At 42.3% G+C, this 15,848-nt stretch overlaps 1 protein-coding gene across 5 annotated transcripts in view; it reads left to right on the top strand.

Annotated features, from left to right (window-relative positions):
- rgs3a (regulator of G protein signaling 3a) overlaps positions 1–15,848 on the top strand; it is a 100,664-nt gene that overhangs the window by 35,618 nt on the left and 49,198 nt on the right. For all 5 annotated transcript variants that reach the window (XM_053447633.1, XM_053447632.1, XM_053447634.1 and 2 more), the window contains one exon: positions 7,071–7,208. In XM_053447633.1, coding sequence (XP_053303608.1) covers positions 7,071–7,208 — 138 coding nt within the window. The remainder of the gene's footprint in view (positions 1–7,070; positions 7,209–15,848) is intronic.

Raw genomic sequence — 15,848 nt, 5'->3', positions numbered from 1 at the left:
TCATAGATAACTCTTAGGATTTAAGAGTTATTGGATTATTTGCGTCACGTCTTATTAACATGATCAGTCAACTTTTAATTGTAAAGTCCAGTATATTGCGACATCCCTCGATTAGGAAACAATTTCTGAAAACGAATTACCTAACTCACTGACCGGGTCATTGAAATATCATGTAGACCATGTGACGTTACCTAAGTTTAAAAATAGGAGAATCTACTTTTCAGAAACACTGTCTGAATTCAGAAAGCTTCCTCTTTGCTGTGTCATGTGCTGATCATCCTCCCCGGTGGCCCTTCAGGCCAAAGACTCCTGTTTACACGTTCTTTTCATTGCAGCTCTCTCTAGGCTAACCACAGACGAGCTGCGAGCTGCAAACCAGACAAACAAACTGGAAATAGATAAAAGAGTGTGGGAAAGCCGCAGAGTCGAGAAGAGGTTGCATTCCATGTTTAAATTGTTCGGTGAAGTATGTGAGCTTTATTGACACAGAGTTTGCAATTCTTTTCAGATTCTCAGGTATTATACAGATGTGGTTGTATTTTGTGTGTTGGTGAGATTAGATAAGATTCCACTCCGGGGAAATTAAGAAAAAGAGAACATGTGGAAATATAAAATAGAAGTTGTGCCATTCTGGTTTTAGAAGTTTCAGTCTGGGGCAAAATGGTGGATAAGCTGCGAGCCAAAGCATTTGCATGGATAGAAAGTGAGCGGGAGGGAAAATAAGGACGTTTAAAACCTTTAAATAACAGAAAGAGTTTAAATGACTTTCACATCTAATGACACACAGAGTCAAATGGCTTCTTATGCTCCCCTCTTGTTCATATGTCACTCGGTTGGAAAAAGCCATAAACCCGTTGATATAGTCATTTTGTCCAAAGACGTAAGAGCAATGGCGTGCTCCTGATTATGCAGGACTATGAGATAATAAGAAAGTGACGTACTGGTAGTTTGATCCGTAACTAACTCAATTGTGGGGGAGTGTCGAGTCACGATAGCATGTTCAAGAGCCGTGTACGGGACTAACAGGGTGAGATGCTGCGTGCTGTGACTGCGTATAGGGACTCATTATAAGCCACTGATCTCTGAGGAGCATGGTATGAATCATGTGAATACTTATATGTAAGAGGTACTTATACATAACAGGCACTTTATATTTATATTTTACCATTCATTTAAATGATAACATCGTTATCATTATCCTGCAAAACCAAGGCGGCATTTGGTCTTCTTTTCTTTTTGGCCTATAGAGATTAACCTTGCCACAGTCTGTGTGGGGATGGTAATAGATATGTGTCGTCATTTTAGTACTGATCCTCTGTGGTGTGCACACTTGATTTAAAGCTATTTTCGCTCTCCTTTGTTTTACTCACTGGATCTTTCTATCTATACTTTTAAAAGTGAGCCTCCAGTGTTTACTCTCAAAACAGAAAACGTGTGTGCACGAACAAACTTCCAGCCTGAATTTTATTCCAAGAGGTGAGCTACATTTACATCAGGAAATGTGTGCAAACACTGCAGAGATAATCAAAGCTGGAGTCGGGGTGAGGGTGGGTGTGCAGGATCAGACCAGCAGGGAGGGATTTATAGCTCATGGCAGAACTCTTGTGGAAATGATCTTATTTGAGAGCAAAAACGTCTTCCAAAGAATGTATGTTGACCTAAAAAACATACATTGTTCTCTACCTGGATTCAGGTTTGATTGAGGTCCAAAAACCTGCAACCTTCCAACGATTCTAGTTAGTATCAAAATTAGAAAGAAAGTGCATACTTTGCATACACAAGTTTAAGTGCAAACCCCCAAACCTCCTTTACACATCATACAAATGCGTTTAAGCATTTAGACTTCACTCAAGCCTCTAAAATAACAAAGCTTTTGGCAGAAAGATAGTGGCATGGGGTCTCATTAGGGCCTTTACATCTATGGTGTCGTTACAGTTCCCTGTATATAGCCGATCATATCATTTAAGGGGGTTCTCACAAAGTTTTTGTTGCTGTGGATTAACAACACCAGCTTGTTTTCGGGGCCCCTCTCAGCTCGATGCTCCAGGCAATTACTTCGCCCACCTTGTTGCACAACCCCTCTGCTTAAACTGGGGGAAATGCCAATAAGCAAACTTTCCCAAAATAATGAACTTTAGTAATGCAAATATGATCTTTGCCACATGAAGGCGAACCACATATAATTATCAGGTTAGTTTTCCCAGGCAGTGTGTAAAAACGATACCTGAATGTGACATACTTACGCGTTGATTGAAGTGATGCTAACCTGTGCAGTGGCAGCTTAGGTGAGCTGTGTTGTCAGCGGTCGAGTCTGAAAAGTCATCTGCCAGATGGCTCAGGGAGGAGGGCTTCAACCAGGGAGCACTTTAATCAATCTGATTAAGGGGAAATGCTGCCTGTATTTTTAGCCACTCCATGTCAGGCTAGTGGCCATTCATTGAATTTTGTTCCATTAGGACTCCTGTTTATCTCTTGGACGGCTGCATTTATAAACAAGGGAGTTAGAGTAAAGGACCCATTTGCTATTTTAGCTAATACGGATATTAAGGTGATCATTTTAGGAATAAGATGAATAGTCACTCCATTATTCCAATAATAAAGGCTCCATTCATGACCTGACTCTGTTTGCGCAAACTTACAAATTCCAGTGTTAGTAGGACGCCGCCCAGAAGCTGTTTACTGGCAAGAAGCAACATGAACTTAACGAAGGAATCTCTCAAGATTAACCACCGAGGAGTCGCGGAGATTCCTCTCGAACTCAAAGCAGCCCAGACGATGAATATTATTTGGGTCCAGTCTCTGAAACATTTTTATATATCTGTGGTCTTTCGACTCAAAACGAAAGATGCATCACGAGACTGAAGTACCACTTGAAAGCTGGAGACAGCTGTCCTGTGAAATAGATTGCAGAGCCAATGTTATAGAGCGCTCCAGCTGGCCCCAGATGATTCCTGTGTAAAACATGTGGTCTGTGGCCGGCTGTCAACAGTTGACTCATTTCCTGGCCCGATTTATTATTTTAACTGATGTAATGCAATGATGCGCGGGTCACTGTCGGGGGGGTAACAATTCCGGATACTAATGCAAAGTTCAAAATCCAGTATCGGGCTGAGAAGAGAGATTGAAATTGAAAGCCGACACAAATAAATCATCATTAGTATTCCCCAGGTGGAGCGTGGTTCGTTTGCTGTGTCGGCCTTGCTAGTCCCAATAAGAAATTGACCTCTGTGTTATTCTGCGTCTGTCATCTGTTACTCCCCACCCCCACGTCTCTCTTTACTCCCTCAGGACAAAATGTGCATGACGTCAGTAAGTGGTGTACAGTATGGCGCGCGCTGTGTACCTCATATTTACACACCGAGACTATGTAAACACTCACACTTCCTCCCTTTGACGGATCAGGGATGTAAACCCTCTGAGACCCGCGGCTCGCGATGACTCACGTAACGGGGAAGAGAGTCCAGGCCTGCTGCTCTCAAGTGAGAAGTTCAAACCGGTGCTGTGTACAGATCTCAGAGGCTTGCTAGTTGTGCGAGTGTGTCTGTTTATGTGCGTTTGCAGGTGCATGCTTTCCCCTGGGACCCTAAAGTGAACTCTGGAGCAGATGTGTATTCTCTGAGTTGGGGCAGCAGGGAGTTGTGTGGGAAAACGTGGCCATATGAGGCAATGTTTGCCAGAAAGCCTGCGTTGCTTTTCGCAGTATTATTTATTCCAAAGGATTATTACAGATGGAAGACAGAGGAACAGGGCAACACATATCAGTCATGTGCAAATGCCCATGTATGTGTTGATGAACTGCATTTATAAAGTGCTTTTCTAGCCCTAACGACCACTTACAACAGTTCAAACACACAGGGCTTCTATATATCCAGCCCTTTGCCTTATCAGCTATGCATCTCATATACACGCAGCCACAAGCAATTTGGCCGTCAGCGTTTTTGCTCAAGGACACTTTGGCAGTGTGGACCGGACAAGCCCATAATCGAACCTCCTTCCCCTCGGATAAGTGGACGAACCGCTCAACCTCCTGAGAGTGTAGCCGCGTGTCTGTGTTTTTCCGTCGGGTCGCATGTGCATGACCAGGTCGTATTAGCAGTACATGATTGAAGGTTAGTTGGCTCGGGGGGGGCAACCATGTGGCGATCGTGCACATCTTCATTTTAGACGTGCACAAGCAATGACCTTTTGCTGTCTCCAGGCAACCAGGACATCAACTTCTGTTACCTGATCTTCAGAATATGATGTCATCCCTAATGTGACAACACAGAAAAAGAGCTTGTTGTTTACATTGAAGTTATCGTGTATGTGTGTGTGTTTGTGCGTTTGTGTGTAGATGTGTTCCACGTATTATGGCTTGTGCGTCATCCTTATAAACTCAGATTCAGTCCAAATGATGGATATCAAAGAACATCCGCATCGATTTCTGTCCACTCTGAAAAAGGCCCTATTTCATCATCTCATGGTGCAATTGAAAACAGTCATGCTCAATTTCATTAATGCTTTCGCTACCGAGCCTGCTTCTCTTTCTTGTTCCTCTCTGTGTGTGTCTTTCTTTTTTTAATTGTGTATTTGTATTCTGCACGTGCTGGCAGTTTATTGTGTTGTGCTTCATAACGCTGCACATCACCGCACCACTCTGCTTTGTACGCAGGGCATTTCATCCTGTGCCAAAGCAAAGCAGACTTTATGTTGCATTACTGACGTGGGCTTTAAATGCCTTTTTACCCTGCGTGAGCATCACTAACAATGACGAGGCTTTAACCCCCAAACACTTTGCGCCAGTAGACTCCACAATAGCAGCGTTCCCATCTTCACCAGGACATTGAGTGACATTAATAGTGACATGTATTCAAAGAGACAGCAGCACAGCAGGCCATGCAAACGCCCATGCAGCCAGGAATCAGGCAAATAAGCTAGCATCATGAATCATCACTGACCAGGGCAGCAAGTGTCAAGAAAAGCCCAGAAGGCTTCAGTCCATCTCTGTCGACTTTCACAAAATGGAAAAATTCTATTTATATCCTGACTTGTGCCCAAAAATGTCAGTGCACAAATGTTTCTCCCCCCCGACACCGCCAGAGGCAGAACAACGGTAGGTAGGTGGACATGATCGAATTGGAAATGGAGGAGATGGAGAAAAAAAAAACATACTTGAGAACAACACATGACGTAATAATGGCATAAAGGAGACATTTCTTCGACTAAACAAATCTAATATTAAGATGGTGGAAGGTGGAAATGAGCTGATGGTGTTTGAGTTCACAAATTATGGTATAGCCAAGTTTATTTATACAGAACATTTTATATGACTCAATGTCCTTCAAGATAAAAAAGCAAAGGTACACAACAAATATATGACATGACTTAACATATTTTATATATGTCTAATAAAAGTAGGATAAAAACAAGATGAAAACATAATATTTAGAATGGTTATAACAAGAGAATAGTTATTTAAAAGAAAATTTACAAAAATAATTATTCAGCATAAATAGAATAAAGGCAGTGTAGGCTGATTTAGACTTTAATCTCTGTGTTGTGACGAAACCTTTATCTGATGACCTCAGGGGTCCGTCCTGTGTGTATTCAATGAGCAAGTCAGTAATACAGGAAGGAGTTGAACAGTGATTTATAGAACACATTTAATTGGTTGTGCAGCCATAGATCTGCATATTAGAAAGATATTAGATATCAAGTCGGCTCAAGTCAAAGAGTTAGAATATTGCCCACCAATTACAGATTCTTTATTTTTAGATCAAGTGTAAACACTGGAATGACATGAGCTTGCCTGTTTTTTTGTCAAATATTTTAAAATCAGAAGAATTTCCTCTAGCTACAACTCTGCAGCACATAAAAAAAATGTATTCATCCTGTTAACCTTCCTCCTTAAACTATTTAAGAGGTCTGCTTGGAAGCTGTTTCCAAATTAGCGTTTGAAGCACAAATCAACACGAGTTTTATCTGTTGTAGCAAAGATGTGTTTTCTTAGATGCTCTGTCTTTTATCAGAGGCACAATGGAGGAGTCGTAACCAAACACAAATGAGGACATTAATCGATCAAAGATTTAATCTGCCCATTACTGAGGTCAAACACAGATACCAGGATGTCCTGCAGAGTCAGCCCTGGGGTATTTATACTCTTTTCAATGAGAAGCCATTTGACCAACCCTAATTTAACCACCGGCTGTCAGATATTTATTCCCATGTATTTCCCAGCAGGGGCGTATTGATTTGTTCTCTTTCAGCAGTACCATCTTGCCATTAGTCACACACTGTAATTGTTTCGCCAGCGTATCAAATTCTGCGTGGTGGAGACCGGCTATTATCTAATTTCACTAATGCCAGTGTTTTGATGCCCACGGGGCAGCGCCACTGTACGGCCTGTGGTGTCATGAAAACAAAGTTCAGATGGCAGCTGTTTGTGCACATGAACACCAGTGCTGGTTGTAGGGCCGGTGTTTGTTGTAGATACCATCATTTATCTCAATCCGCTGGACACGTGCCATCACGCTCGTTCCCACACAGGAAGGTGTGAGACCTCTGCTGCGTGTGGTGGATTACGCTCTTTTGTTTGTCATTATCGTCTCTGATGGCACTCATTGCTCTCTCTGACTCACTCACTCCCAACAACACACACACATATACACAACTATACACACACATACTCACACAAACACACACACACACACACACACACAGGTACGCACAGGTACGCACTGTCCACATCTCAGACCCTCATTAAAGAGTGCCCGTGAAACAAGAGAAACACTATTGTTTAGCATTTTCCTCATTTCACACGTGCACACTTTCTATTGTGATCCTCTCGTGTGTTCTCTCGTGCGCTTCCCGTCTCGAACCCTTTCACTATCCAAGGATCAGGAGGCACTTCTGGATTTCACTGACAGCAGATGCCTAATTGGCCGTTTTTCTTTTCCTCCACCCCTCTTGCTCCTCACCCACTGTCTCTCTCTGTCCATCTCCCCCCACTCACTCTCTCTCTCTCTCTCTCTCTCTCTCTCTCTCTCTCTCTCTCTCTCTCTCTCTCTCCCCCTCTCCCTGTATGTCTCTAGAAGTGTGACTGCCTGCTGAGCCTGGAAGCCTTTTCAGCAGACCAGAAGCGCCGTGTGTGTCAGTGCCTGAAGGACAACATTGACAAGCAGCTCCAGCTTCAAAGGAGGGAGCCTTCCATTCCGCATCACTTTGACCAGGTACGGCCACATGGTCACACTCTCACACATGCATATACAAGCATTGCCGATGACCCAGGCCGCATGTATACAACTCACTCCCAAGCACACGCGCTGAGTCAGTAACGTCTGCACTTTCCTGGAAGCTCACACTGCCATCCTTATGATTTTCCACTTAGGTCAGACATTTCTTTGGAGAGTTTAATCCTGCTGCCTTTTTATATCTGCCTGCATTTGGATAGTTGCCCTGCTTTAGTGCAGCGAAGAGCAACTTAAATCCTGCTGGAGGAGATATCTTCCGGCAAAAGCAGTTTTTTTCATGTTGACGAATGACACTGTGGTAAATCGTGTTTGTTGGGATCATTTGAAAGGATAACCCCACCAGATGGGATGAAACACTGCGCACCAGGTGTTTTCTTTGTTTACCTGTGGTGTAGTGATACATGGAAGGACAGTTGTTTAGTTTCTGTATTGACATTATTTGTATTTCTGTTCAGTTTGCATCTTTTAGTTTAAATACTGATCAGGTTTTCTTTGTGGCTGAAATTTTTCTCAAAGATAAATATTCATTAAATTCATAGTTTTAATAAATTTTGATAGATGTTGGACATATTTTTAATCACACTATTAACTTCCTATAAGTGACATATCAGCTTTAAGTTGATTTGGCTAAGACTAGAGATAGTTTGCCAAGATGCAGGGGCTTAAACAAGAGTCTACAGCAGGGTGGGGTGAACACACATTCTCATTTGATCCCTCCAATATACAAATATTAATTCGAAGATATTCGATTTCATCTTACAATTCCCCTTGGTTTAATTGTTGCTCTCGGAAGCACTGAAATGAGTTTCATTGAATCCCATAATACAAAGAATATGACATTTGAAGATTCAATGAATTGCTTCTGAAAGAATCGAAACCAAATGTAATCACCGCTGGATGAAGTCAATACACCTTTACAGCTCAGTGTAGCACAACGGTGGTGCAGGGTGCTGTTTAAGATGAGCTGTAGCTGATATTCAAGTGCTCACTGGGCTTTGACCGCACTGATTAGGTTATTCAAGTCAGTTTCTTCTTTCATTCATGAAGCTTTTTACTGCTCCGCACTTGCAACAGCCAGTGGCCCGGAGGCCTTATGTTTTCAGGTTGTTCATCCATTATTGTGAACATGATATCTCAAAAATGCCTCAAGGGAATGTCCTTATATTGCCTTCTAAAGTTCAGTTGGACTCAAAGATAAACTGATTAGATTTTGGTAGTCAAAAGGTTACAGATCCAGTTGGTCTTGTGAATCTCTCAAGAACGCCTTGCAGTATTTCTTCATTTTTGGTCATTGTGACACTTTTACCGAGTTGTTGTCTTAGAACATCTCAAAAGAATCCTTTCATATGGATAAACTGATTCGATTTGGGTAGTCAATGGCCAAGGTCATGGTGGGCTCATAATTTTTATTTGATGCATACTGTGACCTCATATGAAAAAAAATGAATGTATTCTGAAACTGGACTGGTGGAGGCATACAACTCCAGTGCGGTAAGTCTACGTTTTCTGTACTTCTTTCTGTACTTCTTTCATTTTTGATGAGCACCAGACAACCCATTTACCTCAGTTTAAAAGATGTTCAACCCAATTTGGTTGAGATTGGCTGAGAGGTGATTAAAAGGAATAAATAGCGTGGTGTGTCAATGGCACACCTGCTATACATTAGGGCTTCATTTCATCAGCACATGAAACAGGCCGAGAGAGAGAGAGAGAGGGGAGGAAAAGCCGACAGTCTTTCATCCCTTCCCCTCTCTCTCTGATTGTGTGTGTATTTTTTTTGTGTATCCGTGTGTGTGTATTTATTTTTACCCACATCGTTCATCTGAAAAGATTTGGGATGACCCCTTGATTACCCAGAAGTGAAAATGAACTAGACCTTGACTTGAATATCCTCAAATATCTTAATTTTCTCAAGAATTCAACAGTTCAATCATTCAGACTTGTGTTTGGAACATGACAGATAATCTTCCAAAGAATATTGTTGGTACCTGTTGCTTTTATCGGCTGTTTTCTCCCATGATCCTGGGTCGATGATGTGCACCCATCCGACTGAATGACCACATCACATGCACTGAAATGCTCAATACGTTCAATAACAAAGCATCTGGCCGGGCAGGTTAAGTCACATTGGGTCACGTTAAGTCAACACCATTTACACAAACACCGCCGACCAAATCCGACTCCATTGATTAATTGGATCATGGTAAAGACACTGTTATTTTCCCTTATAGGTTTTCGTTATTAGCAGCTAATGAAACTTCCTAAAGCTTCAGTTTTTAAAGTGTCCAGCTGACAATGCGTTAAATTCCCTCGATACCTTACGTCATGTTGGTATTGTTGTCTAGATTTCTTTGGACTGAATCTTCCGTAATGGATATGAGGTGTTAAGCTTCAGTTCCATGTTTTTGGGAGCGTTGCCAAGCTGTCAATAAAACAAGGTCTTTTAAGGTCTTTTTCAGGGACACATCAGGACGCATTAGCATATAACACACAAAGGATTTGTGCGTCCCAGACCACCTTGGCAAGTGAGTGAGATCAGATCAAATCATGTCTTGGCTGAAATTCCTCTCGAGTGGGCAACTCCAAGCTCATCAGTTCACCACTTTCCTTTCTAAAGGTGTCGCATGACAACATTTAATCTGGTCTCACATCCCTGCTGTAGATTTAAATAAATTTGTACATCATTTCTGTGTGTGAAGCCAAATAATGTTGTTTTTAGCCAGTCCGACTATACAGTTAGGTCCTTTGTGTCGATGTCAGGAGAGGTCGAGCAAATCAATATGCTGTCTGCAATGAAATAAGATTTTATCCTTTTGAATTTTAGTGTTTTCATTGAAAATCAATATGCATTAATATTGTGGGGGCTGCCACAAAACAGAAATACTTTGGATTTATTGTTTATCTGTCGCGGGCCATAGGACATCAGCTGAATATGCTGCAGCTCCTTCAATGTGGCCCAGGATGCATTTTTGCACACACGACGAAAAGAATGTGTCCACATGCATCCCAGAGCTCCTCTGAATGTGACCACCTCCGTATGTGGATCTCATCAATGCTATGGAGCCGCCGAGGGGTTCAGAAAGGGGCCAGCTTTAGCACCGTCAGTTATTCAATAAGTGCGGTAATAAATGCCACCAGGCGTTCCAGCATCCAGATGAAACGATTGAACTGGCTACAGAATCTAAATCACACATTTTCCTGTACAGAGGAAAACACGTTAGTATTCCTGCCAGAGCTGATGATACATTTTTACTGAAATCCTAAATGCATGTCCGCCACTTGTATACCTTCTTATTTGTAGTCATTAGAGGCTTTTATGCTTATCTCTTTATCGAATGCAAATCCAATTGTTGCCCTGAAGGCAAGGGAATTCGTGCTTAATCAAAACATTTTTACATCTAGACAATTTGGTTCACTTTTGATTGCGTTTCAGCCGAATACCTTAGAGGCAAATAGTTTGTATTCAGTCAACGCCAAATGTGTTTAATTACATGCAAATCATTGTCAAGAACGAAGAGGAAGAGATTTAAAAGGAATGCCATTGTGGTATCCTTTCTGTTGTATGTGACCCTTTGGGTGATTTCATGTAGGCAGAAAAAGGGAGGACACGTTCTTGTAGAAAGCTAGAGACACAAGTGAGCCAGTTTCTTCCATTAGATAACATAAAAAGAAATTTAGAACCTAGATCCCTCTCAAGATGACGACAATCAGCCTCAACCTCCCATCTAATATAAACTTTTAGATTTAGATTTAGCAAATTGCCCTCTTATCTCTAAAAGAAATTCCTTTACTTTAACCACTCCTTTTCTGCCTGTTTGTTACTGCTGAGTCAACACTAGAACTTACTGTGTAAACCTAATGCGGTGTATCTTCGATGGACAGTGTTTATTCCTGTCAGTGAGTAAAAACTGCAGCAAAAGAGCTTTAGAAAATTGCTCGTGGAATCAAACCTATCCTTTGCGTCAGAAACTGCATTTGTCCTCTCATGCACAAAGCTGAGTAAATCCACACTTGGCTGAAGCCGGCACTTTATACTCAAAGCTATGTTCAGGTGTGCAGTGAGAGCACAACACACACATAGACGCACACACACACACACACACACACACACACTGTAGGGATCACATCTGTTCATTCTACTCTGTTAGTTAATTTCATTCATGTTTTCAGAGCAAATGTGGTTACTCAGCCACAGGCTTGATGTCAGCAGTAACCTGGCTTCCTCCGATCCACAAAAACACTTTGTTCGCTTCCGTTTGGAAAAATCTGGACGTGAACCCCCTTCCACTGGGAGATTATATAATTCTCCGGTCCCTCCGAGAGCGGAGCACGATTAGGCTTTGCCAGTTTCAGCTTTGTGTGGAGCTTCGTTTAAAGACAGCAGATGGTAAACAGACGACTCGGGGCAAATATTTATGGTGACTCATCTTGAATAAACGAGGCCTCTGTCTCTGCCTCGAGACTCTGACAGAAATAACTTTGAATAGGTTAAAGTGAAGCTAAAGAATGTTCCCAGTGGTCTAAGACTTGGATGGGAGGTGGTTACGGGGATGAGCTTGTCAGATAATATGGGAAAATTGGCTGATCATCAGCTGATGTTACACTTTTTGGTGATTTAACAGCATATGATCCTCAACGATCTGCAAATACACAGAGGCCAGTATTTGTGTGTTAGGGCTGGAGAAAAACATCTAAAACGTATTTATTTTGCATTACTTTTATTTTGGGTTTGTCAGAAATATTTGACCCCAATTCTAATAATTCAGTTGACTGCATTATAATGTTTAAGAGTGTATCTCCTGTTCAGAAAGGCAGATCATCTGTCTGTGACCAATCTGGACCACTTAAATTGCTTTTCCCAAATTACCCTAAACTACTCCAAATTCAAACCGTGGCATCGATTCCACACAGTTTGTGATCACTTCATTTATTTTAAATCACACAATGCCAAACAATTTTTCAGTGGTTGCGTGCTTGGCTAATCATTGGAATGGGGAAGGACATTGTGAGTGCACCTTCAGCCCGGTTGGCCTTCAAAGTAAAAGCAGGAAAGTTAGAAAAACATATTCTGGTAGCAACCGCACAATTAGGACCTAAGATCCTTAATTAGGACTCCAACAATATTTGTTTTCATATTTCCGTTCACCAACAAACACTTAGCCTAGTGGTCCGGTGTTCAATAGCTATTAAAGCTCCCCTTCCTTGCAAAGCTTCCGGCACATTCTTGTCTGGACAGCATTACCCACTAAGCTGCTGGAAAAATAAATTTGTTCAGCTTCAATCACACACGCACACACAAGCGCACACACACATGCACGCACACATGCACGCACGAAGCCTCAAATGGGAGTTTATGCAGGACTGACCATTTCAAAAACAAGAGCCGCACTTTATCATGGACAGTTAACAGCTGATGAGCAATGCTGGCACTCCCTGTTTGAGGCAGAAGAACTGTAGCAAGTAAAATTTATTGGCCACACGAGAGAATAGGCTCACACGAGCAGTGAGAACAAGATGGCTGCTGCTAATGGACAAAGTGTGTCTGTTGAGGTTTTGGTCGCGGCTCGCTCTCTCCTCTTACTCTGGCTGCCTCATTTCACATTTATGAGAATCTGTTAGAAACTGGTTATAATACAGCATTTATGTTGGAGAGAGCAGTGACGCAGTGTGACAAGGGCCCTCTCTCACTCCCTCTCTGTCCCACCCTGTCGCTCGACGTGTCAAACTGTTTATTCATGAAGAAATGAACGAAAGAATGAAAGCTCTGTCCTCTCCTATGTCTACCCCACTCGTCCATGTCCTTCCACTGCGGCTTGCTCTCCATCCATGACACATGAAGCTCCGGACAGAAAGGAAGTGTCGGAGAATATGCATCTATGGAGCAGCGTGTCTCACTACTGCGAAACGCTGCATTTAAAGCAGCAGCACAAAACGACGTGAAGTTGATTGCTCGGCTTCTTTTTAGAATAAATTAGACAACCAAATGTTTTTCTCCATTTACTACGATTTTCATTGGAGGATCGCTTTACCGCATCCTCTTGTCAGGATCCTTTTTTAAAAGTGGTCGCCCGGGGTTGGACAGCATGTTGAGACAGTGGCAGATGTAGTTGTTGGGATCCGAGCCTGGGGTTGACAGGAGAAGGAAGGACGACACTGAGTGACTGAACAATGTGAGGAGAAAGCTAAAGGGCTGTGAAGGTTTGACATTTTAGGGGAGAGACACTGCTCCACACCTGTCATCTCATCTTCACTGGGGGACTATAGACATTATGAATGAGAATATTTACACTGTTAATCATTCAAAGAACTGAGTGAAACTGTTCCGTGTGTCCACTGGACTCAGCATCGACAAAGTGAAGGACGTAATTGTAAAGTGTAATTCCGGCGACATCTGTACTAGCAAGTGATGAACATTCCTCTTGGCCTCGTTTCTCTCCTCTGCAACAGAAACACACTTTCCCCTTCATTGTCTCTAATTAGACACGGATGAATTCCATTTGTCACGTCTTTGCTCGTCCCTTACCCTCTCACGTTGGTGCGTGCACACACACAGCCCCACACAGACACACAGACACACACACACACACACAGACACAAACAGCCCACTCACTTGCCATATTTGGTATGCGATACCTTTTGAAGTGTGATATTTAGATTTTGAAGTGGTTCTCATGGAGCCAACGTGTGGAACCATGCTGAAACATTTCAAAAACAGTCCCATGACAGGGGAGTTTAGACGAAAATGTGTTTTATGTTTCGAAACGGATTTAATGGCTGCAGAGAAGTTGGCTGATGAGAGTTAAGTAAATGCAGACTGGAGGCTTTATCCAGCTGAACTGTGGGCAGCTTGGTGGTGCCATTTTTTTTTTTTATGAGGCAATGGGAACATTTATGAAACAACTTTATTGTCATTTGATGGAACATTTGACCAGGAGAGCTGTCCACTGAGTGACACGTGAATGCACATATCATCAGTTTGAATTATTCTGTAATCTCCTCATTCTACTCCAATATTGGGGGGGGCTATTCAGTCCTATGGTTTGACGATTTCAGACAAATTCATTCAAAGGTTGCAAAAGATCTCAACTCATCAGAGCCCACATATTCTCTCCCCTAATGTCTTCTCCCACCCTTCTCTAATACCTCCTTTAGTGTAGTATAAAGGTTTTTTATTTAAAAAGTAGAGGAGTTTATTTGTCGGTTTTTTCCCCACGGTGAGTCATGAGCGACGTCGGGGAAGTGCCAGAAACCATCACATCTGAAAACTCACTGTCATTGTTGCATCTTGCACGATATGATGAGAGAAGTCACTGCTGCACGTCATTCCCCCAGATGTCAAAACCAATAAGAACACAAACGTTTGTTGCTATTTAGGCCTAATTGCTGGAAGCTCCATGCAGGAAAGGGGCTACGTTCATGCGGGTGTCATGTTTCCGTTGCTGATCGGAGCTGGAGCTGTTTAAAATCCAGAGTTCCCTGCTGAGACATTTGACCCGAGAATGAATGTTGATTGCATCCATTCCAATTGCTTTTGATTTTAGTGGGGTTTTGACCAGTGGAAACAGACTCAACTTTCTCTTCTTTACCTTTTATCTAAGAATTGAGTTCATTTGAATTCATTTTTGCAGCCTTCAAATGCAAATATTCAGACTTTCACCCCCTCTCTCTCTCTCTCTCTCTCTCTCTCTCTCTCTCTCTCTCTCTCTCTCTCTCTCTTCCCTTATCATCGTCTTTGTTTCTCTCTACTATGTACTCTCTCTGTCAGACACACACACTCACACAAGGATGTGCGCTGACTCACACAGCTCTGGGATGTTATTCATTGTGGCCTGTACTGTACAATTCATTCCCCTGTTTCTCCTTAAACATTAATGATTTCCCTTTGATGGAGTGGTGTTTGGCTTTATTTTAGCTCACCTTTAACTATTCATAACTGTGTTAGCTAACGGCAATTGTGCATCGGCGCAGCAGCGAGTATGGACAAGAGCCTCGTGGACTCAGTCCTAAGGAGGCACAGTAGAGCATGAAATCCATTCACTCTCCATTTTATGTACGCACATTCTTTACCCAGAAAAGTGATGTTTGCTCCGCTGATTATGGAGCGGAGCCGGCACAATCGCTTAATTTGCAAATGACGTGGCACAAGTACATTTATCATTACTACATGATCGTTGCGTAATCGATGATAGCAGTGAGACGGAGAAGTGGAAAACATTCTGCTACCAATTAACAGGAGGGAGCAGAACGAGAGCAAAGTGCGAGAAAACGTATGAAACAAGTGGATAGCGGAAAATCTAGTTTACCGTTAGTTGATATTCTACTTTTTAAATGTCAATTATTACTTTATTGGTTTTCTGGGAAATGTTTCCCCAAGAATACCTTCAGCTGGAGGCGCTGAGGGAGACAGTGGTCTGCGCGAGGGGCAATCGACAATGTTTAAAATAGCCGTTTGAAAAAGCCCATTATATATTAGCACATGACATGATTAGATAAGGCCTCATGAATAGCTTACATAGCTCCCTTCAGGTCTGATGCAGACACATGCTCATTGTAACAGACGGGGTTGTGTGAGTGTGCGTCGGTCCGTGTGTATTTCATTAGGTGTGAAAGACGTGGCCC

Source organism: Pleuronectes platessa, chromosome 19 (genome assembly GCF_947347685.1).
Source record: "Pleuronectes platessa chromosome 19, fPlePla1.1, whole genome shotgun sequence".
Taxonomy (NCBI): domain Eukaryota; kingdom Metazoa; phylum Chordata; class Actinopteri; order Pleuronectiformes; family Pleuronectidae; genus Pleuronectes; species Pleuronectes platessa.
This window is presented reverse-complemented; position numbering and strand designations above follow the sequence as displayed.